At 50.2% G+C, this 27,693-nt stretch overlaps 1 protein-coding gene and 1 non-coding gene across 2 annotated transcripts; both read left to right on the plus strand.

Annotated features, from left to right (window-relative positions):
- Nucleotides 1-1,646: 1,646 nt before the first annotated feature.
- Pttg1ip (PTTG1 interacting protein) lies at nucleotides 1,647-18,491 on the plus strand. Its single transcript, XM_057751165.1, has 6 exons — nucleotides 1,647-1,848; nucleotides 6,619-6,671; nucleotides 9,601-9,709; nucleotides 13,059-13,233; nucleotides 14,150-14,196; nucleotides 16,820-18,491. The coding sequence occupies exons 1-6, from the start codon at nucleotides 1,740-1,742 to the stop codon at nucleotides 16,855-16,857; spliced, it is 531 nt and encodes a 176-aa protein (XP_057607148.1). The 5' UTR covers nucleotides 1,647-1,739; the 3' UTR covers nucleotides 16,858-18,491.
- Nucleotides 4,612-4,730, plus strand: LOC130862462 (5S ribosomal RNA). Its single transcript, XR_009055638.1, has one exon. It is a non-coding gene; the product is annotated as a 5S ribosomal RNA (ribosomal RNA).
- Nucleotides 18,492-27,693: the final 9,202 nt, after the last annotated feature.

A 27,693-nucleotide genomic window follows, 5' to 3' on the forward strand; every position in this document is an offset into this window, starting at 1 on the left:
CTCCTTCTTAGGAGACGGGGCATCTGTCCATCAAGTTCTGTTGTTTTTTTTATCTCTTGGGAGCCCACCCCACTCCCGGGAGCTTCTCTGCTGTTTCCTTATATCTCTTAATAAACTGTCCTTACTGTTCTGCTGCTGCGATGAAACACCATGAACACAAGCAACTTGGAGAGGAAAGGGTTTATTTCCCTCGCAGTTTCATAAAACAGCGCATCATGGAAAGCAGTCAGGACAGGAACTCATGCTGCCTTGTTCCTCGTGGCTCATTTAGCCTGCTTTATTACAGAACCCAGGACTACCAGCCCAGGAGTGGTACCTCCCCATGAGCTGGGCTCTCCATCAATTACTAAGAAAATGCCCTACAGCCCACTCTTTGGTAGGCATTTTCTCATTTGAGGCTCTCTTCCTCTCAGATGACTTGAGCTTGTATTCAAGTTGACATAAAACTACAAGACACAGTGGAGCGGTGGTGGTGCACGCCTTTAATCCCAGCATTCGGGAGGCAGAGGCAAGTGGATGGATCTCTGTGAGTTCGAGGCCAGCCTGGTCTACAGAACTAGCTCCAGGACAGCTAGTGCTGTTACACAGAGAAACCCTATCTTGAAGAAAAAAAAAGTAAAAAAATTAACAGATACAAGCTGTATCCTTGTACCCTATTTTGCTTACTCCTACAACTGTTGGGGTCTCTAGTAAGCCAAGAAAATTGGGAGCCGCTGTCCCACACTGATTTTGGTGGCCCTAAGGCTAGATCCCTGGTTCACACAGAGAAACTACCCTGCTATTCAAAGCTCCTGTATCTCCAAGTTTATGTTCTTCAATCACTGTGAATCAGGACTGTTTTGTTTCCTTTGAGCCAGGGTCTCATCGGCTGAGGAGGACCTTGAGCTTCTGATTTTCTTGAATCCACCTCCCAAGTGCTGGGGTGACAGGTGTGCTCCATCATGACGGGTTTGTGAGGTTCTGAGGATGGAACTACGGGCCTTGTGCATCTGTTTCTAGGCAAGCAATCCTACTATCTAAGTCAGCTTCATTCTCAGTCCTCTCTCAGGAATTTAAACGCCTTTCCATGACAAGTTCGAAACAGCTTGGATGCCGTTTGAACGTACATAAGTGAACCAACCCTCAAAACCTGTGCTGTGGACACCCACGCGGCCCTGGGAAACAATCCCCAGGGCTGGCAGGAGGCCCTACTGAGGATGGGTCGGGTGGTCGAGGGTATAGGTGGCTTACAGAACAGGCGCCACCCGCAATCGCTGCTGCCAGCGGCCCTAATCAAAGGGGCTTGACTGCACTTGAGGCCACCGGCCCAGGCCACACCGCTTTGCGGTCATGCTCAGAGCCCCTCGGCGGTCCTAGGTCTCTCACTGTCCCCGATGGATCTATGTGGAGTAGAGCATCTGAGCCTCAGAACCTGCCTCCGACGCCAACGGCTCCCTTCCCGCGCAAGCGCTCTAGCAAGCAAAGGACAGACCCGGCCGTCTACTGGGCACGCGCGGGTCTGACTCTCCGTTATACCCCCTCTGGCTGTTTCCATCGTCGCGCAGGCGCACTAAGCAGCCTCAGCAGCGCCCGGAGGCGGGCGAAAGGGCGAGGGGGCGGACCGAGCCGGAGCCTGCAGCTGCGCACTCGCAGGCTCCGCCCCTCGGGGAGTCTCGACGCTGAGCCGTGGAAACAGCCTAGCTCAGCCTCCAAGTTGAGTCTCCCAAGGAGCTGCTGGCCGCGGACGCTACCGTCGCACCATGGCGTCTGCTGCCCTCGGCCTGACGCCGCGCTGGCTGATGCTCCTCAGCGCCGCGCTGCTGCTGCTGCTTCTGCCCGCAGCCTCCGCGCAGGAGCCTTCGGCAATGAGTAAGGCCTGGGGGGTGTCCAGGGAGCCTGGGGGTCGGGTAGGAGTGCGGCTGGGTCGGCTCCAGGGCGGAGCCCAGCCCGCGGGCTTTGAGTCCTCGGCGCTTACGCCCTCCCTCGGAGCTGGGGGCGCGGCAGCCGCCGCTGGAGTTACGTAGTGCCCTAAGGCACGGAAAGACAGGCCCAGTCGGAACCGAGGCTTCGGCACCTGCTCAGCGGCCGGCTGGTTGGGCTTCCACTCGGCGGGCTTCTGCGTTCCTGCCTGTGTCAGGTGCTGGGCCCACCGCTTTGAGGAGCTGAAGTCTTGCACAATGCCTGACTCTCTAGCCCAACACTGTTTCTTTTGGGGGAAATCGGGCAGCTGGCAGGTTGTGCCAAGGCCTGAAAATGAGAGGGTTGGCTTGGTCAGCTTCCTGACCTTTACAGCGAGGGCTGATGGGGCCCAGCTAGAGAGGGAGAGTATTTTTCTCGACCGTGTTAGCTCAGGCTCCCTCAAGGTGTCTTTACACTGTAGCCTGGCACGGTGTGTTTTCTCTTGGTGACCTTTTGCGTGTTGTGGCAGCTCTGTTTAAGTTTCTTATCTGCTCTCAGGTGTGCCCAGGGTCTGTGACTGCCGCGTTTCGGGGAACTTGGGGCTAGATTCCCCAGTGAGGACTTCACAGCAGGCAGAACGCTGGAGAGCCCGTGCTGGCACGGGACCCCTTCCCAGTGGCTCAGGGGTCTGCTGTTGTGGTGGACCGCTCTCGTGAGGAGAGCACCCACATCCTCCACCTCTTGCCACAGAACATGTGCTAGGTGTGATATTTCTACGACTTGACATTCTATAGGAAGAAGCCTAATGAAAACCGTTTCTCTTTACAAGGGTACCGCATACATTTAAAGAATATGTCACAGCGCCCCAAACTCACCTTTTTGTTGTCTGAGACAAGGCCTCCCTATATGGACCAGGATGGCCTTGAACTCACCGGTGTTTGCCTGCTTGTGCCTCCCAAGGGCTGAGATGAAAGGTGTGTGCCACCTTGCCTGGCAAAACTCACCTTTTTAATATTTTTGTGTGCTTTGTTGCTGGGTGGACATCCGAACTTGCAAGGGATCCTTTGAGGGAAATGCAGGAAGTTGAGGACACTTGGATAGGGCTTCTGGACCCTCCCTAATGGTGTGTGGAGTCATTATCTCAGAGCTTGGTCTTGGGGAAAACAGCCCCTAAAAGGACTGCGCTTGGCACCCTCCACAAGGACACTCAGGCACAGCGGTGGCTGGTGCAGGTCACCTGGTCCTTACTGAACTCAGTCTGCAGAGGAATCTGCAGCTCCCCTCCCTCTCTCCTTGAGAAACCTGCCTGCCTGAAATGTACTGAATACTACTCCATCCGTGCCTTTTGGGGCGCCCTGCCCCTCCTCCTCTCCTTTTCTCCTCCAACAGTGAGGTGGCCAGGACTGCTCCCCCGACATGACAGTCGAGGTGCTGAGTCCTGTCACCAGAGTGGGCCCTGAGCCCTTCCAGCTTTATTCTTCTCGGGGGCACAGAAGACGGCAGCATGAGTCCTTCTGTGCCACAGGTTTATGATACACAGTGTTTCCGTCCTTAGTTTCCGTCCTCTCTCTGCACATAGGTGTGCCCTTTTGTCCTGAATGCCGTAGATGACTCACCCGAAACATCAGGGTTTCAGGTAAACTCAGAATAAATGAGTCACTATTTATTATCTTCCCATTTAATTATTAAAGTGAGTGAGCCCAAAAGTCTTTAGAACTGAGTAAATGGCACCTAAACTGGACTCTTAACTCATACTGCCTTAGAGTCTGGATGTTTAAGATCAGCACTGAGGGAGCTGCAAAGATACTGTTCTTATCTCCGGCATGTGGTTGGCTGTGTCCCGTGATGGGTAAGAGTTACTGTGTGTCCCCCCTGCCCTGAAGTGTGAGCTGGGGGGAGCAGGTTGCCAGTGTTTCCTTCCCTGCCACATGAGTCTGCGACTTCAGCCAGGATGCCTGCCGCTCATGCTTTCTGGGGAGGAGGAAGCCTGGCCCGTGGGGATGTAGATTTCCTAGTTAGTAATGGAGAGGGTGGCCAGAGCTCACGATGTGTTCCTTGGAGCTCAGCTCTTTCAGTTCTCAAAAGCGCAGTTACCAGAATATCCCGTAATGGAGATCCAGACCTCGGCATTACTGGGCCGCCTTGTCAGCTGACAGGAAGCAACGCCAGCCTTTCTCGTGGAGGACTTTGAAAAAGAGCCGGAGAGTGGGTGTGTTTGACACACCCTCAGTGGGGGGTGTGTGGGAGAGCTGAGGGGGTGGTACAGTGAGCTCATGGATGGTACAGCTCTCCAGAGTGACTGCATGTTTGCTGACCACACCCTCCCTCTCTGTGTTCGCTAGTGTCCTTCTTATCATAAAATATCTGGTAATTAAACATTTATTGCACATTATAATCTTACAGCTTGTTACTAATTTGACCAAATCATGGGAGTAAGTGGCTGAGGTGGCTTGTGTCCCTACATTCTTCAGAAACAGTTCCTCCTAAGAACGAGGCTATTCGCTGCTCAGCTAGAACATGGCTGCTGAAGCTGCGGTGTTAAAGTGGAGCTCAGATGCTTGGTTTACTGCACAGTCCACCCACAGCTTTATCAGTTTGTCCAGTGAGGTCCTTCCTTTCCTGCTTGACCTCTGACCGTAGAGTCATCTTAAGTTGTTCCAGCTTTACAGTTCTGAGCTCCTCCGTTTCTCTAAGTTCCTCGGTTCAGCTTTGTCTTCAGAAAGCCCATTCATGGTCTACGGCCATACCACCCTGAACGCGCCCGATCTCGTCTGATCTCGGAAGCTAAGCAGGGTCGGGCCTGGTTAGTACTTGGATGGGAGACCGCCTGGGAATACCGGGTGCTGTAGGCTTTAAAAATCTTTAAATAATAAAAAAAAAAAATAAAATAAAAAAATAAAAAAGTAGAAAGCCCATTCATGGAGGACCCAAGTTTGGTGCTGCCCTTTCTTTTTCTTTTCTTCTTTTTTCCCTTCAAGACATAGTCTCAACTGTGTAACTCTGGCTGCCCTGGAACTCGCTCTGTAGACCAGGGTGGCCTTGAACTCACGGAGATCCCCCCCTGCCTCTGCCTCCTGAGTGCTGAGAATAAAGGCTTGTGCCACTGTGCCCTGCTTCTTGCCCTTCTAGTCTTTGTGGATAGACAGAGCTAGGACCAAGTGAGTAGTAGCACCTGGCTGTCCCTCAGGTCTGCCCGGAAGGGAAGCCCAGGAGCTGCTTGTGTCCCCACCACCACCAGGCTCCCACCACTAGTTTTATCACCATGTTTTGCTGATAGTCCTGTGCTATTACCCGCCTAGGTGCAGCCTTTTCTGAGTGTAGCTCCAGGTCGGTGGCAGACCACCAGAGCCCAAGTGTTATCTTGGTTTCCTTCTGTCCTTTGCAGGCAGGATCTCTGTGTAACCCACACTGACAGGCCCTCTGGAAGCCCAGGCCTCAGCCCTCAGGTGGTTGGGGCTGGGCTCACAGGTCTGCTCCACACCAGCTGCTGGGCTCACAGGTCTGCTCCACACCAGTTTTTCCCTTGGAGAAAATTTCCTCCTGTGAAATTAGAAAGCTTAACCGTATCCCTGGATAAGTCTTCTCATGCAACCCGGCTACCGTGGATGCAGACTATCCTAGCAGACAGTGAGCCCCAGAAGCGCCTGTTCTCACCCCAGTGGGAGAGTCCCCATTGTGTAGAAGTGCTTGGCTTTGGGAAGGGATCTTTGGAATGAGGCTTCTTTCAACCTACATGGTGTTGCTCAGTTTCATTTATTTCACTTTTCTTTGTGGCTTGAAGTTGCTCCACTGTAGAGACTCCAGTCTGTCTGTCCATCCTTCTAGGAGTGAACATCTGGCTGTTTCCAGTCGGGTCTCTGTGGATAGAGTTGCGGTGAGCATGCCTGCACAGGGCTGCCTTCGGGTGTGTCTTCTGATGTCCGGAATAAGATACCTCGAATGCGCTTGCTAGCTGTGGGAGTGGCCATTTCTAAGAAAGGCTGGGGCAACTCCAGATGTGCATTTTTGTTGCTGTGTTTCTGGTCATTTCCCTAAGTTCAGCCTTTCTTGCACATTCTTTTCCTTGCATTTTTAATTTGCATTACCCTGGCAGCCAGTGACTTGAATGCAGTGCTCCTTCCAAAGTGTGCTTGTCTTAAGGATGATGGGGAGAAGTAGTGGCCCAAGTTGGAGAGCATGAGAGATACTTGTTTGATATGCTACTCCTGTACCTTTGATTTGCTTGAGCTCCAGGGCCGATAGCTATATAGACTTTGGCCCTTTCCTGCAAACAGTGCTGTGGGTGCTGGCAGTGTGCCCCGGGTCCTCTGCATGCCTAGAGCAGGCTGATATCACCCGACTTCTTGGGTCTGGGGAAGCCTGCCCCAGGATTCTGAAATCTAGAGGTGAGTTTGCGAGCTTGGCTTTTCCTCTAGGCATGTTCCCTTCCGGCCGTGCCTCCTGCTCACGAGCATGCTGGTGGCAGAAGGTCTCAGCATGTGAGTGGTTGCACAGGTTTATGGCTCACCTATGGAGGAGAGCTGTAACACAGGGCTGCTTGTGTTTGGAATCTTCCTTCCCAGAAGAGTCCTTGCAGGGAGAGTTGTGGAGTGGCTCTTCTGGGACTGGCTTGTGCAGGAGTAAGTTGGGTGCCATGAAGCAGGCCAGTACCAGCAGAGTCTTGATCATTCCTGGCAGAGGTTCAGAGCACCAGTGTCTTCTCTGCCCTTCAGTGATTAATGCCTTTGTCTCTCCTGGCAGGTTGTTCTGTGTACACAAACAAATCCTGTGAAGAGTGCCTCAGGAATGTCTCGGTAAGTAGTGCGGTCAGACCCATGCCCTCCAGTCCATGTGTGTTGGAAGCACGCTGTCGTCTGAGAATTGTTACGTTCTGTACACGGTGGTGGTTAAGTCCTATTCCAGCTTCTCTCGGGCATCCGAAGCCTTCTCATGAACGGCGCAGGCTCCATCCAGCACAGCCAGTATCCATGACTTGGGTAGGCAGTGTGGAGGATACACCTTCCTGGAGCTGCGTGGACAGCTGGACAGCAGCATCCAATATGTTGACGTTTGATGACTGGGACTTGTTGCCTCTGACCAGGTCTTCTTTAGAGGTTTGCCCAACCTTCAAGGCCTGTTGGGGGCTGAGGTGACAACTTATACAATGACAGGCACTTGACAAGCAAGCACAGGGCTTGAATGCACACTCCGGAATGCCAGCATTCTTCCTTCGTGTGTATTACTGTAGGGTCCTCTTTAGTCCGTGAGAGAGCTGCAGGCCGTGTGATCCCCGGGAAGACTGAGCCAGCATGTTTGCTCTTTAATTCCTGTGTATCCTCAAGTCAGAAGGTAGCTGCTATTCTGGAGCAGAGTCCCCTAATCTTCTATCTTGTGAAGTGGCATAGGGTAGAAGGTACTTATGAGGTACCTGCTAGAGGCTTATCCTGGGTTTTGGTGGGACAGACATTCATCTGCACTCTGGGATAGGCAGACCAGCAGTGGGGAAATGGCTTCACAACAGAGATCTCTAGATGTCTTTTGAGGACGCTCAGCTTCCCTAGTGTGACGGCCAGTCTGGAAGGCTCCTCTGTGTTGCTCCCTAAGGCTGAGGAGTTGGCTTGGGCACGTTTAGCCCAGTTCTGTGTAGCTCGCCTCGGAAGCTCTCAGGGAGGAACAGAAGTGGAGCAGCAATTGATTAGAAAACAGCACACAGAGGCTTCCCCCTGGGGACTCCAGGGGGCCTTCCTGGTGTCCTAGGGCTGTGCAGTTGTGTGTTCCTCCCTGACGGTGGGTCAGGGACAACCCAGGTCAGAGTGGTGTTTCTTCTTGGCTTCCTCCATAGGACAGTGGGAGCATCTTAAAAAGCAGCAGTACCCAAATAACCAATAAAAGTGTTATGAAGCCGGGCGGTGGTGGCGCACGCCTTTAATCCCAGCACTTGGGAGGCAGAGGCAGGTGGATCTCTGTGAGTTCGAGACCAGCCTGGTCTACAAGAGCTAGTTCCAGGACAGGCTCCAAAACCACAGAGAAACCCTGTCTCGAAAATCCAAAAAAAAAAAAAAAAAAAGTGTTATGAAAAAATAAAGAGCAACAGTAGCTTTTTAAAGTGACAGTAGTGCAGATCTGAGATGAGTCTTGTCACTTGGTGAGACTCCAGTGGGCGGTAGGATCTGCTGACAAAAATACGCAGCTGCTCCTGCTTCAGGGCTGACACTGGTACTGCTGAACCTTCTCCTCCAGGTGCTACTGGTTCTTGACTCCTTAGGTTCTGGTTTTTCCTTTAGGAGGCTATTTCAGCCATAAAAGATAGCTTACTGTTGTACTAGCGTTATAACCTCATTACCCTGAGTTGTGTGTGGCAAGGACAGAGTCCAGAGAGGGACCCGCCCAGGTCACAGTGAGTTGCTCTAGTCGGGTAGAGCCTGAACCTAGACAACAGGACTTCAATAAGGTAAAGTGGAGAAGGCTAGCCCAGGCCCAAGGGCCTGCCTGAGACAGGGGGAAGAGATAGGCCCCTGTAGGCCTTCAGAGGACCAGTGGCTTAGAGAGAGGTTGTGCTGTTTCTTGATGCTGTTAAGTTGTTGATGGGCCTCTTATTTAGTTAAAAAGAGCAACATGCCTTGCAAATGCTGTGTTCTCATTGGAGCTTGGAAGATCAGACCTTATGACTTTTTAAAGTGGAAGAGTAACCAGAAATAATGCGGGACGGAACCACTGGGATGGGAGATGTTTTCCATAGCAGGATCCGCGGGCCTTTGCCGCTTTTGCCACGCAGTGCCAGAACACTGAATGCACAGTGGGCATTGCACAGTAGCTCAGCACATGCTTTGATGTTAGTAGATGTTACTCCAAACTGAGACTCAGACCTGGTCCTTAATCTTGCTGACATCCAGTGACATGCTTACTCTGAAGATGTCTGATCAGGAAGATGTCCTCTTGGCTCTGGCAGGGCCAATGCAATTGGCAGCAGAATTCCTTTTCCCTGTGATGTGTGTGGTCTTCCTAAGGACACCTTTCTAGGTCAGCTGTGCTGTTCGGCGGCCGTCCTCAGCCCTGTCTAGCACTGTGTGGTGGGTCCTGCCCTGAGTTCTGACATGAGCTGGTGTGGCAGGACTGTCTCCTCACTTCCGTTCCCACCCCGACGTTCCAAGGGCCTTAGACAAGAGCCCCTGGGGGTTCTCTCTGCTCTCGTCCTTGGTTGTGTCATCCTCAGAAGTAGACACTTAGTGCAACATAAAAATGGAGGTCCAGGACCTCCTGCGGTAGGGGCTCCCCTGTGTCGTGTCATCTGTTAGCAAATCCCAAAGGAGCACCTACCTGCTGGATGCTCAGCTTCCCCTGCCCGTATCTCTGGGTGCTCAGTGAAGGCCACAGTTATCTCACCTGCACGAGGTGGGAAATGCACTGTGCAGTGTGAGGAGGCATGCTGTGGGAGGAAGCAGCAGTGTTGTCGGGACAGTGGGGACCTGGGTGACTGGTGGCAGGGCAAGCCTCCTTGAAGATAGGAGGGAACCATCTCAGGCTTGAGGAAGAGGCCTCTAGAGAAAATAAGCAGGCTTCAAAGGCCCTGAGAGCAGGTGAATGGGGATGCCAGCCTCTGTGTTGGACAGTGACCAGAGGGCAACAAGGATGAGTGGGAGTATCTATTTGGAGGATGCATCCATGCTAGAAACGGTGTAGCACTGGAGGCAGGGAGGTGACTTGCCCTGGTATGAAGGGTCTTTCGACGCTGGTCTCTTTCAGTGTCTGTGGTGCAACGAGAACAAGGCATGCTTGGACTACCCAGTGAGAAAAATCTTGCCCCCTGCTTCTCTCTGTAAACTGAGTTCTGCTCGCTGGGGTGTGTGCTGGGGTAAGTTGTTTTCATTTACTTCTTGCAAAATCAGTGGGTTTTGGTGATTCTGGGACTTGTGCTTAATCAGCATAAGTTACTAGGAAGTTATGTCCTGTGACTCCCACGGGAAGAACCAAGGGGACCTGTGGTGGTCTGCTGTTTGGCAAGCAGCCAGGGACCTGGAGGGTTCCCATAGAATCAGTCATTAGCCACAGCACTGCACAACCCACATTGCGGGGGGTGGGGAAAGGGCACGTGTAAAGCCTGTTCTTATGTTCCTGAGTGTGATGTGGCACCTGGGAGCCTGTGTGGGTTCCCACGAGCCAGTAATCCCCAACCAAGGACCCTGTTAGCCCAGACAGCCGGCTGTGTGTTTGTGTCTGTGTTGGTCATTTTCTTCCTTGAAGGACTTTAGCCCTATGTGCTTCTGCTTGCCCTTTAAGTACATTTGTGCTGTATTTTGCTGCCTGGAACTCATTTTCCTGTAGTGAACTGTTTAACTTTGGTGGTGGTTAGGTTTGGGGCTGCACAGGCCTCTCGCAGTGTAGTGAAGGAGCTGGTTTTTCTCAGAGCACTGGGATAAGGGAGTTATTGATGGTTCCTCGTGTGTTTGCATTATGGATCCTCTGCCCCTTTCACCTTGTTTAGTTATCTTTAAAACAAACAAACAAACTTCAGGAAAAACAAAATGAAAAACCAGGTAGTGGAGGTGCACACCTTTAATCTTAATCCCAGCACTTGGGAGGCAGAGGCAGGCAGATCTCGTGAGTTTGAGGCCAGCCTTGTCTACAAGGTAAGTTCCCAAATAGCTAGGCCTGTTAAACAGAGAAACCTTGCCTCGAAAAACAAAACAAAACAAAACAAAAAAGACTTCAGGGTCAGAATCCTGTCAACTTCCACTCAAAACAACGTGGCTGCTGTAAAAGCCCAGGGACTCCAGAAAACAATGAGTGCTGACCCCCGTGTCTGTGCGGTGTCTCTGTTGTCATCCTGTCTGTCCTGGCACAGGAAAGCCTCTGCGGTCTCAGCACTGCCCACCACTGCCCCCTCCTGGTAGTGCTCCTTCCTGGACTGGGAGTGTTGGCTCTGGAGCACCGATTGTCAAGCAGGCATCTCCCATCAGTGTGTGAATTACAGAGTACCTTCTGGTCTGTGGGTTCTCGAAGGAACAAGGGGTTGAATTCTAGAGCTTCTGGAAGTGGTCCCCTCCCTAGGTCCTGAAGTGACCTTCACAGAAAGAAGTCCTGCTTCATGCTGCTTTCTCCATCACTGAGACTTCCCAGCCTGAACTGTTTTGCCCTTCTTACAGCAATGTGACCTCATGTATTCGCATTTCTCCAAGCATTGGGGACCTCTGCCTGCTTCAGGTCCTTTCCGCATAGTGGGCGTTTGCCTGTTTCACCCTTGACTCATGGGGTGATGTGTGGAGAACTGTGAGTGTTTGCTCTGACTAATGGCTGAAGGTGTGGACTGTGTCAGGTGGTGGGTGTTCCTGATAATGGTCTCGTGCAGCGCAGGTCCCTCCCAGGTGAGGGCGGCTAAGTAGCACTCCCGGCACAGCACAGATGAAGTTGCTGGTAGCTCACCAGCGTGTGTCATCTCCACATGCTGCCAGCAGCGTAGGCTGGAGCCTGTGGGAGGCAGCTGTGTGCTGGCAGGAGAGCAAGCAGGTCTGCCTCTGAGCCAGCGGGCACACCTTTGCTTACTTCTGAGGGACTGACGCCTGCTACATGCGAATATGAGCAGTTGGGCCTGGGGGCCTGGTCTTGTGATAAGGGGGTTGTGGGACAGGGTCCATAATCCCCTGAGCAGAGTAGCATGTGAGGTTGGGCCACTTAGCCACTTGGTGTCGCCATAGGTCCTAGTGGCTTGTCATGATTTTAGGCCTGCACCATGAACAGTCAGTTCTTACAAATAACTTTAGAATCCCATAGGAGAATTGCTGTCATCTTTATTCAGGATTTTAATCATAATGACTTGAAGTGTTCTGTGCATTTGCGGGAAAATGAAGTCTTTACATGTTGATCTTTTGCATTGAGCAAGATATCACTCATTCCCGCCAGGCCATGTTTGCACATGAGTAGAAGCTGCTGAGTTTCCCTGTGGGCTTAGCAGAGGTGCTCACAGACAACTTTCCCATCATGACAGGATTTCTGTTTCATTTGTAACTGATTTGAGTTGCTTGTCAGAGAGCTGTGGGAGTAGATTGGATTTAGTTAGATCTAGCTGTCTTAATGTTCTCATTTTTAGGTTGACTTTTACAGAATTCTATAGTCAAAAAATACCACCTGCTCACGCCGACGAAGTCTCCTTTCTAACCACACAAGTTGCTCCTTTTTGCACCTCCGCACTTGGAGGCTGGGCCCGGGCAGACAGAGCACAGGGTTGAGAGTCAAAGGCACCTGAGCAGTTGTCGCGCCCATTCTGATTTTAACATGCTTAGAAGCTGAAGTGGAGCCTGGCAGATGAGCGCAGCCCCTGCGCTGAGGGAGCCCAGGAGCTGGCCCTCGGCCTCTTTCCTCCTGCTGCCCAGCTGCGCGGGTGCCTCCCCTGGCCCAGCGGACACATTCAGGCTGTCAGCAGCCCTGCGGCTAGGGACTTTGCTTGTGAAGTGCCTGTTGCAGAGTTGAGCCGGGTGACTGGGACTTGTGCAGAGTTGAGCTGGGTGACTGGGACTTGTTGGCAAACGCAGTGCGGGCTCCTGAACCGGCTCTTCTTTAGTGGACTAGCAGAAAAGCCTTGACTCTTTTGGGTTTTTTGAGACAAGGTTTCTCTGTGTAGTCCTAGCTGTCCTGGAATTCCCTCTGTAGACCAGGCTGGCCTCGAACTCAGTGATCTGCCTGCCTCTGCCTTGAGTGCTGGGATTAAAGACAAGCAGTAGCACACCCAACCCAATTTCTTTGACTGGTTTCCATGTAAAGATCTTGAAGAGAAATTCAGAAGAACCTTAAAATTTATTTTTAGTTTGTATTGGTTCCTGAAGGCTGGCTGTACCATCTCGTCACATCAATGAGTGACACTGATGAGCCATTTTCCAGTACCAGGGTACTTGTGATGCTTGGATGTGCACATGTTGGTGTTCAGGGCACTTCCCCATCCGTAGGTGGCTCTGAGAAGTCAGGAGGTCTTGGGAACAGACAGGTGACATCTTTCCTTCTTTCCGTCTTGAGGAGGGAAAAGGGCTGTCTTGTCTCATTAGTTTGTTGTGGTTAATCTAGAAGTGTTAAGTTGTAGACATTGGCTGACAGGAGCCACGTGCCCAGACCCTGTGTTTAGGACTGCTCCTGTGACAAGAAGTGGTACCCTTGGGGGTGGAGGCAGGGCACACGTGTTGAGGTTTCTTTCAACTCTGTGCCTGGACTTCCAGTGAACTTCGAGGCCTTGATCATCACCATGTCAGTGCTTGGGGGCTCTGTGCTCCTGGGTATCACTGTGTGCTGTTGCTGCTGCTGCCGCAGCCGGAAGAGGAGCCGGAAGCCAGACAAGAGCGATGAGCGGGCCATGAGAGAGCAGGAGGAGAGGAGAGTACGGCAGGAGGAGAGGTGAGACTGAACCTGTTGCTCGGGAGCTTGCCTCTGAATTTGCAGCAAGGAGGCCATGGGGAACAAGGGTTATGAGTCGTGCGCTTTCCCCAATGCTAGAGAGGTAGCATGTGTTTGTTGTCCAACATTTTCTGGGCTGTAGTTAAAAGGGAAGCTGGTAGGAATCTTGTGGGGTCACAGGCTGTGTCTCCGACTGCAGGCCGCCTGGCCTTCCTCTTCTACTGGTAGAGCCTGCGCTACTGTGCCCTGCACTGGCCATGCCTAGCCTTGAGTATTGCCATTCCAGCCCCAGCCTCTAGTGATGAAGTAACCTGACTGCTCGTATAGACACTGGCTTATGCCCACTAGTTCCCGGAGCTCTGAATTCTCCTAATATGTGCTGGGGCCTCGTGCAGCCCCTGGAGGCAGTGATGATCGTGCTCTCACCTCTGAATCGGGTACCTCTAAGCAGTTGCTTTTTCCTGGTAACCCATCTGCATTTTCTTTATGAGAACTTTAAAAAAAGATCACTGTATTAGACATTTGAATTCAGTTTTTGGTTTCCTCTTTTTTGGGAGTGTCTCACTTCATAGCCCAGCCTGGCCTTAAACTCTGCATGCATCCTCCTGTCTCAGTCTTGTGGGCGCTGGGATAACAAGTGGTTACTATCATGTCCAGTTAGAATTAGTTTATGGAAAAGAATAGAAGGGCCGTTAGAGCAGCCTCGGAAGACTGGCTTTGCAGTCACCCTGTTTGCTGGTCAAGTGGTAGGTGTGGCCTGGTGACCACATTCATCTCCACCTTCTTTTGGGGGAGCTTGTAGAAAGTGCTGCAGGAGCCCCAGCCTCTGCTAGAGGAAGCGAAGGCCTGGAAGTTTGAGGTGACCTTACTTGTCTGTCTTAATTTGATGCTACTTGGTTTTTCTGTATTTTTTTAGGAGAGCAGAGATGAAGTCAAGACACGATGAAATCAGGAAGAAATACGGTAAGAATGAGAATTGTCTCTCTTGACTGGTTGGGATCTGGGCAGCTGCCATTTCTCCAGAGAACTTCGCTGAAGACAGCAGCTGTACAGTTCTCAGGGTGCCACCAAAGATTGATTGTACTGAGTGCCCGAAAGCAGGAAGGCTCTGAAGGTTTTTAATCTAAACCACAGTTTTTCTTTGGCGCTCATGGGGAATAAAAACTTCAGGACAGGTGTTCGTAGCTGTTTGTCCATTTGCCTTAAAATGGGGTCTGCCTGTGTAACTGGCCTTGGCTCTGTGAGTTCCTGGGCTGTCTCCAGCCCTTTCTCTGTGCGTGTCTCTTCTCCTTGTCTTCTGATGGGGTCAGACCACCCTCCTTTATCAGAACTGGCTGAGACTGAGGCATGCCATTCCTCCCTTGCTGCTTTCTGGCTGTGTCATCTTGTTTGGAGAGACTCTAGGAGTGACTGGGAACCAAGCGTAAGCCTGTGTGGTTCAGTGAAAGTGAGTCAGAAACCCAGCACAAAGGATAGTCCCTGTCTCCAGCGTCACACACTAGTCTGTCTCTGGTCCTGGTTGGTTGCTCTTCCCAGCTGGTTCTCAGCTGTTTTTAAAGCTCAGAAATGGTACTAGAGCTTTCCGCCTAGACTTCACGGCTGCGGAGGTTGGGTGCTGCAGAAGCTGACCAGGGGATCACTTCTGGGAACTGGTTCTCTCCTTCTGCCGTATGGGTCCTGTGGTCTTCAGGCTTGGTGGCAAGGGTTTTACCTACTCAACCCATCTCACCAACTCCTAAGAAATGCAATTTTGGGATCATTGTTTAAATAAGGAGATAGCATATTTGTGAAGCTTTAGGATCTTACCCACTGGAACATTACTATACCACAGTGTGTGTTAGCTGAGACAAAATGCCAGAGTTAAACATCTATAGGGAGGAAGCCTGTGTTTTGGCTCACAGTGTCCTGCGCTTCTGCTCAGGGGTCCACTGCCGTGGGCCTTTGGTGGGCAGAGAATGGCGGAGGAAAGCTGCTCACCTATGACAGCCATGACGGGGTTTGAGGAAACAGCAGCCGGGACAAGGAGAACCCTTTAAGGACCTATGTCCTTCAGCTAGGTCCTGTCTCCCGAGACTGCCATCAGTTTAAGAATCTATGAGTGGAAGCCAGGCATGGTAGCAGTCGACGCAGAAACGAGTAGATCGCTTAAGAGTTAGAGACTAGCCTGGTTTACACAGTAAGTTCCTGGCCAGCCAAGGCTATGTACTGAGATCCTGTCTCAACAAAAAGAAAAGAATCCATGAATGGATGAACCCTTTGATTAACTCGGAAGTTATGACCTATCACAGAGATCACATCTGAACATCTGTTTCATTGACTAAAAGATGACTTAATGTCTAAGCCATGATACCAGGGAGTTTCTGTTATTTGGGGAGATGGTATAGCCCCAGTACAGTGTGGCTTCTCTGGGTTTGAGTTGTTCAGATATTAAATATGCAAGTATTTGTCCCCTTCCGGGGGCTGTAGCAGTCCCATTGCCGCTGGTGTCCGGACCTGGTCACACTGTGCACTGGGAACCGAGGAAGTGCTATACCTGGCAGGGCCTTCTTCCTCATTGCTCCTGTTCCGGGCTCTGTGTGCTGTGGCCTAGACTTGGATTTGGGCTTCTCTGATATTAGAAGATGTCACTTGACCCTGGCTAGCCCTTGTCTCCTTTCTGTTGATTTCTGTCCTGCTCTTTTGGTCTTGCTTCATCTTTGTGTCCATGGGTTCTGGGTGAGTCTGGAACATAGAGATACTAGTGTCTCTACCCTAACTAACAAAGCCCTAATAGATAGATTACTGCACTGGCCCAGGACTTGTCATACAAGTACAGTGTGGGGGCTGGGACAGTGAGGGCAGTATGAGACAAAGAGTGAGAGATTGCAGAGTGGTAGAAGGGTAGAAATAAAGAGAAGAGTGGGTGGGTACCACAGATGGATGCTTAGGTTCAAATTTTGTCTTAGGTCTACTTTAAGTCTTGATTGTCAACTTGATGGTGTGTGTTCTTTTTCTAGTTTTAGTTCTCCAAGCACAAGCTGTGGTAAGAAATATGTGCAGGAACTTCCTTGATGACCTCAGCTATGGCTTGTTTCTCAGGAACTGTTGGGATTTCTGTTCCTGACAGATTTTACTTCAGTTTTAAGGTCACGTGCGGCTCAGCTTCAGTGATGGTCAAGGATAGTGTGGGAGCCTGCTTAGCACTGAGGGTAATTTTGAGGTAAACTTAGCTAGGTTGTTTTGCAGGAGTGGGGTGAGCAGTTTTGTTTCCTTTTGTCTTTTTGTTTGGTTTGAGTTTTTGAGACCAGGTTCTGCTATGGAACTCTGGTTGGCCTGGAACTCTACTGGTAGAACAGGTTGGCCTCTAATTCACTGGTTTCTCTCTCTGCCTCCTGAGTGCTGGTATTAAAGTGTGCAAGTCTAGCCTTTTGGTTTGTTTTTCTCTTTTAGTTTCTTGTTCTGTAACCCAGGCTGGCCTCAAACTCATGGCAGTCCTCCTGCAGTAGCTTCCCTAGTACTAGGATCGTGGGAATACATCGCTCTTGTGAGTTTTGTCTGTGGTGGAGTGGGTGAGGTTGTAAGTCACGTTTGTTTGTCTCTCCCTCAGGTCTGTTTAAAGAGCAAAACCCATATGAGAAGTTCTAGAGCAGCTGACACACACTTGCGGTTCCAGAGTTTCGTGGGAGTGCCATCCTCAGCATAGCCTGCGGAGACCTGACCACTACAGCCACCCATGACCTGGGTCATATGACCTGGCTCTTCCTTCCAGCCTCAGCACAGGCACCAGAGTGGCCTTGAGAAGACAGTCCTGCTCTTGTTCCCTCTATCTCTGTATGTAATCACCTGAGACGTTAATCTTGATGACGTCCCTTTATGGGGGAGGAAATGTACTCGGGCCCCACACTCTACAAAGCTGGCGGCCTGAGCTGCTGACTGGCTGCCGAGTGGCCTTGCTGTAAGATTCACATTGCAACAAATGAAGTCATATTTACTTTGTTAGGGCAAGAATTGACCCACCATCCTTGCTTTCCCAAGGCTATGTTGTGACTGCAAGTCCATTTCTGTGACATGTCATTGCTTTAGTTTGGGTGACTTTTGGAAGACACTGTCCCCACAAGCAGTCTGGTACCCAGCTGTATCCAGTGACACAGGAGCACATAAGGTCTTTAGTCCCGCAAGAGACAGTCTTTCCAAAACCTTTCATGAAAAGTCCAGGCCTCATGGATGGCGTTTTTCAGCTGTCTCTACTAGAGGGAGAGCCTTTTCCCCCATGGGAAAGCTGAGCTGTGAGTTCAGTTTGATCTTCCTGTGCATGCTGAGTCGCCTGCCTCAGGCTTCTCCGCTGTGGTGATGTGTGGAGTCACGTCCTCAGAAGGGCTTTTTTTGTGCAGATCTTGGACATCTTCCCTCTACCTGACAGGCTGCCTGGTTGGCCCTGTGTGTATCATGGAGGTTGAACAGCTTGTCCACCGGTCAGCCTGTTGTGGAAGCTGAGTATGTAGGACCCCAGCCGTACCGCCTACCAGAAAAACTGCCTGAGCAGACATACACACCCACCTCACTTCACATCCTGCTTCCAGCCGTGTCTTAGCTCACTGTATCTGACACATCATCGTGGGCCCTTGGAAGCTTGTCAGGGACACAAGGGTCCCCGTGATACTGTCCACAGTGCACATTTCTCTGAAATCCAGTTGTGTCACAAGCTTGATGGCAGGGTAAGAAGGAAAGATACTGCCCCTAGGAAAGCAGCCACCAGCAGATGAGGTGACCTTACTGCAGGCTCCTTCCTTCCTAGACACCTCACCCAGTAGCTCAGTAACCTTTTCAACTCTGTCACTCTGCCCAGGGATTGACACCTCTCCCCTCCAATTTTCAGAAACTAAGGGAATGACCTTTAGCGCTCTCTTTCTGCCTTGTTAGGCTTCTGATGTAATTCGAAGCATCATCAAACATTTAAGTATTACAGCAGCCATTGAGATTTGCCTTTCTACTGTCTGTTGGTAAAGGAGCCCTCCTCGCAGGCCTTGATGAGCATTGTATAGTATGTAGCATGTATAAGTCATGCCTGTTAGGTTGCTGAGCTGATGATAGTCACCAGCTGCTAAATGCAGAGTATTTAATTCTCCAGTGTAGACATATAGCAGGTGCTCTCGGGACTGCCCTGTGCCCACCTCTGAGCAGCACGAAGAGCAGCCACCTACACCTGAGACCACAGCCCCACACCTGAGACCACCACACCCAGTGCCTTACTTTTTAACCACTTTCCAATAAAATGGTTGAATAAGACTGATTTCTTTCTCTGTGCTTTGTCTCAAGGGTGAGTTGGGGTGTGAGCTTTCCGGTTGAGTTAAACTGTACTTGCCCTATGACCTGGGTACCATGCCCCATAGGAACTGAGTAGGCCAGTCATGGAGTGGTCAATACTCCTGCCCTCATTGTAGAAAGGGCCTCATTGTCTCCCACCCTGCCATATTCATGGTTCTGCTGTTGTCTTGGTACAAAGACGTCAGAAGTTGCTCTGCATGGCTGGCACTGGGCACCCTCTCCTGGCGGGTAGCGCCTGACTCCTTCAGCCCTGGTGTCTGAAGTAGAGAGGCTGCTGGTGTAGCATAGATAAGGGGCGTGGGTGTCACTGAATCTGCCTGTGTCAGGCTGCTGGCTCCCTGGGTCCTCAGTCCCAGAATTCACACTGGCTGCTTGAACCTCTTCATTGTAGTTGAGGAGAAAGAGAACACGGGACTCAACAGGATCCCATGCTTTCAGGGTAACACTGGAGTAAGGGACACCGGCCTGAAAGTCCAGGAACCAGAAGTAATGATTCTCCTGAAAGCTGCAGCAGAAAGGAGGCTGACAGCAGTCTGTCTGCTCAGGGTTCACGCTGCAGTAAGTCTGCCCTCTTGAGGCGTGTGCCTGGACTGACCTGTTCCCCGGGAAACACAAGCCCTGGGACAGGTACACCCATGGAAACTCCGAAGTGTTGACCTGCAGACATGCTGCCCAGGCTGCGTGACACAAGTGAGGACAGGTCACATCACTGAGCAGGTGGGGGCCCACTCACCCAGCCTTGTCCAGAGGACAGGTCACCTCGCTGAGCAGGCTGGAGCCCACTCACCCATGCTTGTCCCGGGACCACAGAACAGAGTAACATGTAGATTACTCTGGGCAAATGATGTTCTTAGTAATTGGCACCATAAATGGTAACGGGCTAGGAAATTCTGGGAGAGTGTGGAGAAGCCAATAGGAATTCCGGGGGTCCAGTTGGCAAAGATACTAGATGTGTTGAATTTCTAAGTATTTCACGGGAGCTACCTGGGAACGGTTCTAGGTCCAAAGACATCCTCAGCTTGGGCGTTTAGATTCACTCGTGGGAAAATAACACAATGTAGTTGGGTTGAAGAAAGGTTTACTAGCAATTTCCTTTGCAGACGGGAGCATGCTGGGGTAGCGGCAGGTACATCAGTGTCACGATGCTGTCAGTGACTATGTGTCAGGACCTGACCTGTTACCTGTAACCACCCCTCAGTCCCACATGTGGTACTCAAAGAACAAGCAGCCTTGCACTTTGTAAGAGTCAGCTTAAGCTCTGAGTCCTGGTCCCACCTTTGGAGCTCAAGCGAAAGGAAGGAAGCAGGTAGGCTCACAGCTAGGGTTCAGACAGGGTTGATCCAGGGCTGCTATGTCTCCTGCTCCACCTCAGTGTTCCGGGAAAGGTCTCCCACAGACACCAATGCCATCCACAGCCAGAGGGAACATGGTGAAAGTGGAGAGATACGGGAGCCATGCAGCCAGGGGAGAGAATAAGCAATGGGCTGCTCAGCACTGGTCAACAGTGCACTCTGGGTAGGACCCACAACCAGAATGAGCAGCCAAGCCAGTGTGACCCACTCATCGCTCTGTCCTGAATTCATCAGGAGAAGCCACTGGGTCTCTGAGCATGCTAGCCAGATTCTCGGCCATTCTTGGCATCTCTTCATTTTCTGCCTCCCTTCCCCGCTCCACACACTGTAACCCTGAGAGGCTCTCCACCCCAAAGACTACCTCTGAGGCCTTGTCCCAGCGTCTGCTTCCTTTGAACTACTGCAAAAATTTACCGTCTGGCCTAGGAAATGTGACTTAAGCAAACAACAGCAAGGGAAGGGGCTTGTCAAGGTTGGTCTTTATGGACCACCTCTGACTGGGTAAGAAAGCCATGGCCGCACATTTGCCAGTGTGAAACAGTGCTTGCTCCAAGAATAAGAGATAGTTTGTTCTGAGCCAGAGATGTGTGACCATGGCTCAGGAACATGGGTTGAGTTTGCCCTGAAGGACACGCTCCTCCTTGGAATCGATTATGTGAATAGACACAGTCTCTCAGAAACTCTCAGTGACATTCTTAGCCTGGTAGAAGCCAGAGGCGTGTGCTAAGTCAACACTTCCAAAAGTTTTCCATAATAGCCACAAAGATGCTAGGGCATAAACAAGAGCACGGATGATAAAGGCAGGATAGGGCTCTAGATCTGCAGCGTTCCGTCTACAAACTAGGAGATCTGCACAGAACTGGCTTCCTCAAAGAGCATCACAGATCCGGTGGGCACTCTTTCTGGATGAAACTGGACTTTTGAGTTGGAGCACTCAGCAGATCCAATAGCCCTCCCAGTCTGGGTGGAGGCGGCCTGGATGTGGTCTCTACATGTCATGACACTGCTGAATTTGATCTGAGTTTTTAAGGGTGTCTAAGGTCACAAGAGTAGTCTATTGGGCTGTGCTCATGGGTTTGGGTGTTGGGGACCACACTACATTATAGTTCCACTGGAGGTCCCTTTGTCAGAGAGCCAAGATGCATTAGGAATAGACCCTTCACTTTGTCAAGTCTACCTGCCATGGTCTGCAGGGCATGCTCAGCTCCCAGGACTCTGTGCTTACATCGGTCCACATCTGCCCTTCAGCAGTCATCTACCAATACCTAATCTCAAGCCTCCTTCCTTCCTTCCTTCCTTCCTTCCTTCCTTCCTTCCTTCCTTCCTTCCTTCCTTCCTTCCTTCCTTCCTTCCTCCCTCCCTCCCTCCCTCCCTCCCTCCCTCCCTCCTTCCCTCTCTCCCTCCCTCCGCCTCTCTCTTATTTCTTTTTTCTTTTTTGTCTGCCACGAGTGATGCTCATGCTCGTGTCTGACTTGTGTCTGGGTTTCAGCTGGCTGACCACTCAGCTGATCCCAACTCTGCGATGGGGTTGACAGCCCTGGCTCTGCAAATCATTAGTTCTTCCTCTTTGAAGGAGGGCAGTGCTCTCTCATGTAGTGTGGTCTGGGTAGGTCCACCCAGTGTTTGCACCATCTTCTCCCTGTCTGTAAACAGTGTGGATAGATGTGCCACGGCTTCGGTAGCGACCAGCTCTTCTTTGCTGCCTGAGTGGCGCCAGCACCTTCCTCAGGAGCTCGCAGCAGCCGGCTGGCCCCTGCTCCACGGCAACCATGTGCGACCGGAAGGCGGTGATCAAAAATGCAGACATGTCGGAAGAGATGCAACAGGACTCGGTGGAGTGCGCTACTCAGGCGTTGGAGAAGTACAACATAGAAAAGGATATTGCGGCCCATATCAAGAAGGAATTTGAGCCGGGCGGTGGTGGCGCACGCCTTTAATCCCAGCACTTGGGAGGCAGAGGCAGGCGGATCTCTGTGAGTTCGAGACCAGCCTGGTCTACAAGAGCTAGTTCCAGGACAGGCTCCAGAACCGCAGAGAAACCCTGTCTCGAAAAACCAAAAAAAAAAAAAAGAATTTGACAAGAAGTACAACCCCACCTGGCACTGCATTGTGGGGCGGAACTTCGGTAGTTCTGTGACACATGAAACCAAACACTTCATCTACTTCTACCTGGGTCAGGTGGCCATTCTAACGTTCAAATCTGGTTAAAAGCATGGACTGTGCCAAACACCCAGTGATCCATCCAAAAACAAGGACTGCATCCTAAATTTCAAATACCAGAGACTGACTCTTTAGCTTTGCTAAGGGTACACCTCGTTTGAATCTGTTGTTTTGTGCGGAGCATCATCCTTTGTACGAGTTTGTGGTTATAAAATAATTAGTAAAACAGTTTACATTTGTATTTATTTTCTAGGCCATACTTCTGTACCCCTCCCCCTTTTTTTCCCTCCCTTAGGCCATTCCTTTAAAAATAAATCTGTTTGAGATGTAAACAAAAACAAACAAACAAAAAAGCAGTGTGGATAGTAACCACTTCACACCATAAACACAAGAGAAGGCTGGGGAGCTGCAGTTCATGTAAGAACCTTCCAGAATGCCCTTACATCATTTCTATAAACCAGTCAAATGGGTTGAGTTTGATTGTACCGTTGTGGTATCCATAGTAGTTTGAAAGCTATTTCTAATTTTCTTCTTTTTATAAATTTATTTTATTTATTATATACAGTGTTCTGTCTACATGTTTGCCTGAATGCCAGAAGAGGGCACTATATCTCATTACAGATGTTTGTGAGGCACCATGTGGGTGCTGGGAGTTGAACTCAGGACCTCTGGAAGAGCAGCTAATGCTTTTAACCTCTGAGTCATTTCTCCAGCCCCCTATTTCTAATTTTCTTGAACTGATCCTAATTTTTTTCCTTTGCCAAACTTTTTCATTGAAACTGAATATTGCCACAGCAAAGTACATTCATAACAATTTTTTTTTTTTTTTTTTTTTGGTTTTTTTCAAGACAGGGTTTCTCTGTAGCTTTGGTGCCTGTCCTGGAACTAGCTCTTGTAGACCAGGCTGGCCTTGAACTCCCAGAGATCCGCCTGCCTCTGCCTCCCGAGTGCTGGGATTAAAGGTGTGCGCCACCACCGCCCAGTTCATACAAATATTTTTATGTATTTAAATGTCCATCATTCTGTTAGCACCTAATACCTGTGTTTACATCTTGAGCCAGGCAAGGGCTGTGTGTGGCTTGCTTCTCTCTATGCCCCTCCCACTCCCCATTCTTCTGCCTGCTGCATGTGATTATCTGGGATTTCAATCTCAGGAACTGCATTTTTTTTTTTTTTAACAGTGTGCAGCCGGTTGTGGTGGTGCACGCACGTAGGATTTGCTGAAGGAGGCAGAGGCAGGAGGATCACGAGTTCGAGGCCAGCCTGGGCTACACATTTTGCACGCCTTTAATCCCAGCACTCGGGAGGCAGAGGCAGGCGGATCTCTGTGAGTTCGAGGCCAGCCTGGTCTACAAGAGCTAGTTCCAGGACAGGCACCAAAGCTACAGAGAAACCCTGTCTCGAAAAACCAAAAACCAACAAACAAACAAAAAAAAACAGTGTGCACCAGATGTATAAGTTTTCCTGGCTTTATTGCTTGCTGTCTATTTATGCCAGGAAACACATCACAAAAACTTGCCCTGCTGGGTAAGAGTAATGACTTCAGATTTTTTATAGTGTGCAGCCTACCAAACAACACACAGGTCTTGCCTGATTTTCTCACTGTGTGTGTGTGTGTGTGTGTGTGTAATGTTTATGGGTGTGCATATGCCATTCTGGTCAGAAGACAACTTCTGAAGTCAGTTCTCTCCTCCCAACATATGTTCAGTTCTCTCCCGACATGGGTTCAGTTCTCTCCCGACATGGGTTCAGTTCTCTCCTCACGACATGGGTTTCAGGCATGAAGCTCAGGCTAACGAGCTTGTAAGGCAAACGCCTTGCTAGACCATCTCATGGCCTTTTGATGACTCTTTTGCTAGCATCTGTGGGGCTGTGGGCTCTGTGAAAATGACCAGAAACTTATCTGCCCTACCCTCCACCACTTCCCTCACCACAGGAACCTCAGTTGTCCCTGCTTCGGGTAAGTATTTGCACTGGTTCGTATTTTGCTTTTGTTTCAGACTTCTGACATGACTACTCTTGTCTATGTTATTGTCACTTCCCTTCAAAAGTACCCTCTGTGGTGCTGGCTTCTTGCTGTACTTCTAGGCTTCTCTGCTGAAGCAATCCTGTCATTAAATTTCCTTTGGCATATGCTCATGACGGTGAATTCTTGTGCTCCACCCACTGCTGTGTACAAGGCTTTGATTGGTAGAAGCTTCTACATGGGCAACATGGGCAGTTATGCTCCATCATTTGTGTTGAAAACTCGGATGCAAGTCCTTTATTTCCTCTGGAAGCACCGTCTTGCCTTGTGAACAATGAACACCTAAGCTCTTGGGCCATTACTTGGCAAACGGCAGCTGGAATGTCTTCAGCTTTAATCTTCTAACAAGAACTGTGGGTTGGGGTGGGGGCTTTTCTATTGGATGGATGCTCTCATTGCAATCATGGTTTCTCATTGGTCAGTTTTGAAAAATCCTCTTTTATTATGCCTTCAAATATATATATATATTTTTTTGGTTTCTTCGAGACAGGGTTTCTCTGTGGTTTTGGAGCCTGTCCTGGAACTAGCTCTTGTAGACCAGGCTGGTCTCGAACTCACAGAGATCCGCCTGCCTCTGCCTCCCAAATGCTGGGATTAAAGGCGTGCGCCACCACTGCCCGGCTATGCCTTCAAATATTATCTTTTTTTAATTTTTCGAGGCAGGATTTCTCTGTGTAATCCTGGTTGTCCTGGGACATGCTCTGCAGACCAGGCTGGCCTCGAGCTCAGAGATCCACCTTCCTCTGCCTCCGTGTGCTAGGATTAAAGGTGTGCGCCACTACTGCCCAGCCAAATATTACTTCTTGCACACTGTTTCCTCTCCCCCAGGGGCTCACTTCACCTTAGATAGACCTGTGCCAGGGGCCCATGTCCCAGGCCTCTGCTGAACCATCCTGCTGCTGTCTGAAGATTTCCTTCTGCCCTACCTTCCAGTTCACTATTCCTCTTTTCCACTGGATCTAATCTGTTCTTAAGCTCATCCAGTGAGTTCAAGTTGAATTTCTGCTTTGGATTTTCAGCTGGATTCTGAAATACATTCCACTTCTCTGTGCAAGTGTGTCTCCAGATCCATTTCCTGGACATAGTAATCACAACTATTATCCAGTCTATCCGGTCAAATCCACTCCCTCTCCTGTGCGCTTATTTCTCAGATCTGTTTCCTGGTCTGGATCACGTGGTTTTCCTTTGTAAACTTTAGTTCTGGCTGTTGTGAACAAGCACACATCTGCCGAGTGGACTCCCTGCACAGCGCCTCCACGTGGCACCTCTGCCCAGATCTTTCTGTTTTATGTTGGTGGGAAGCAGGACAGGCAACCTTGGCCCAAATTGTAACGGGACTGCTCGGGCTGGTCTTGGGGCTGCGAAGGCTGAGCATACAGCTACCCAGCCTCTTTCTGAGGATGTAGCTCTTGTTCCTCCAGGCTTGTCCTAGTTTCCTTTCACGTTGCTATGGCAAAATACCCTGATGAAAGGAAAGCGACTTAAGGAAGGAAGGGTTTGGTTCTCAATTCCAGGTCCGTCGTTGTGGGGATGTCAAGGCAGCATCCTTTCTTTCTTGAGTTTTTTTGCCCTTAAAGTCTCCTTGTTGGTAGCTACCTGGTATCTTTAAGAAATTTTTAAATTTTATTTTTATTATTTATTTATTTATTTATGGTTTTTCTTTTTTTCCCTTTCTTTTTTTTTTGTTTGTTTTTTGAGACGGGGTTTCTCTGTGGCTTTGGAGCCTGTCCTGGAACTAGCTCTTGTAGACCAGGCTGGCCTCGAACTCACAGAAATCCTCCTGCCTCTGTCTCCCGAGCGCTAGGATTAAAGGCGTGCACCACTACCTGGTTTAATTTAAATTTTAAATGTAATATTTATTTACTCAGGCCACTAGCTCTTGTAGACCAGGCTGGCCTTGAACTCACAGGGGTCTGCCAGTCTCTGCCTCCCAAGAGCTGGGATTAAAGGCGTGCACCACCACCACCACCACCCGGCTTAATTTAAATTTTAAATGTAATATTTGTTTACTTACCTGGTAAGGCCAGCCTGGTCTACAGAGCAACCTTCAGGACAGCCAAGGCTACAAAGAGAAACCCTGTCTCAAAACAAACTTTTTTATTTAGTTTGAGATATGGACTCTCACTATAATGCAGACTGGCCTCCAAACTCATGATCTTCTTGCCTCCGCCCCAAATGCTAGGACCACTTGTGTGCAGCAGGTGTTGGAAGCCGCAGGGTGTCCTTCACAGAAAGGAACCTTTGAAATCCATCTTTACACCAAGCACCTCAGTAGCAACCTTCTCCTCTGGCTGTTTGGTACTTGAAGGTTTGTTCCATTTGTACATACAGATTTCTATCTCTAGAGAAGTGTCTTCAGTTGTGTCCTGCCTCCTTGTTGTTTCCTTTCTCTGAAACTGCTGTCAGATGGGTTTCAGAGATTCACAGAGCCTCAACTTCTTTGTGTCCCTCTCTTTTCTGTGATCCCAGAGTTCGACGAGGTCCCATGGGAAGTTCCTTAGCCATGACCCTCCTACTATTCAGTGACGCTGCTACTGATTTTCCAGTTCTTCATCTTCTCAGGATGGTGTTCTTTGCCTTCTGCTGTCTCCTTGGAGGGGTGTGGCCAGGTGTGTTTGTGTGTGTGCACGATTTATGGGGTGTCTGGGTCTGCTCTATGAAGGCAGGATGGGATGCCTTAAACCAGGCAAGCCACTATTCTCAAGTAATGAAAGTCATGCTAAGGTTCTGTCAATGCCCAAGGGGCCTCTGAGGCCAATGTCTTCTATGTATATATGTGTTTATTGTGTGTGAATAAGATGTGTGATGCAGTACTCTTGGGGGCCAGAAGAAGGCGCCAGATATCCTAAAGCTGGGGTAACAGGCAATCGCAGGCAACCTGACATGGGTGCTGAGACCCAAACTAAGGTCCTTTGGAAAAACAGTGTGTTCTGTTAACTGCTTGAGCACAGGCTCTGAAAAACACTCACAGGAGTGTCTTCCTTTTATCAGTGTTCACTTTTCACAACAGTAGGGTTTCAGCGTGTGAATGGCAGCCTCTTTTGTACCGTAGCCCACTTAGATCCTGGTGCACATCCTGAGGTCTACATGTTGTACTCTGATAACTTGGCAACAGAGGTCCTCAGCAACAGACCACACAATTCAATTCCTGTATCCTCCAAACAGTAATGCAACCCCACCCCCACCGGGGCCTCCACGCTCCTCCCCCACCAACATTGCACCCCAGCTTCATCCTGGCCCCGCCCCACCCCTTAGCCCCACCCCCGGCCTGCCTCCTGCCACGCCTGTGCATGTCCTGAAACTCACTCTATGACCAGGCTGGTCTCAAACTCAGAGATCTGTGTTGTGGAATATTTGAGCAAACTATGTAAAAAGATGTGTTGCTGTTTTTACCTTGCCTGCCTAAGACACCTGATTGGTCTTTTTAAATAAAGAGCTGGATGGCCAATAGCTAGGCAGGAAAAGTTAGGCAGGACTTCTGGGCATAGAGAGGGACTAGGGAGGAATCTGGGCACACAAGAGAGACACCAGTGAGATACAGAGGGAGCTGGACAGACAGAATGGAGGAGAGGTAAAACGCCGCTTAGCAAAATGTAGATTAATAGAAACTGGTTAATT

The sequence above is a fragment of the Chionomys nivalis genome, chromosome 19 (genome assembly GCF_950005125.1).
Source record: "Chionomys nivalis chromosome 19, mChiNiv1.1, whole genome shotgun sequence".
NCBI lineage: Eukaryota > Metazoa > Chordata > Mammalia > Rodentia > Cricetidae > Chionomys > Chionomys nivalis.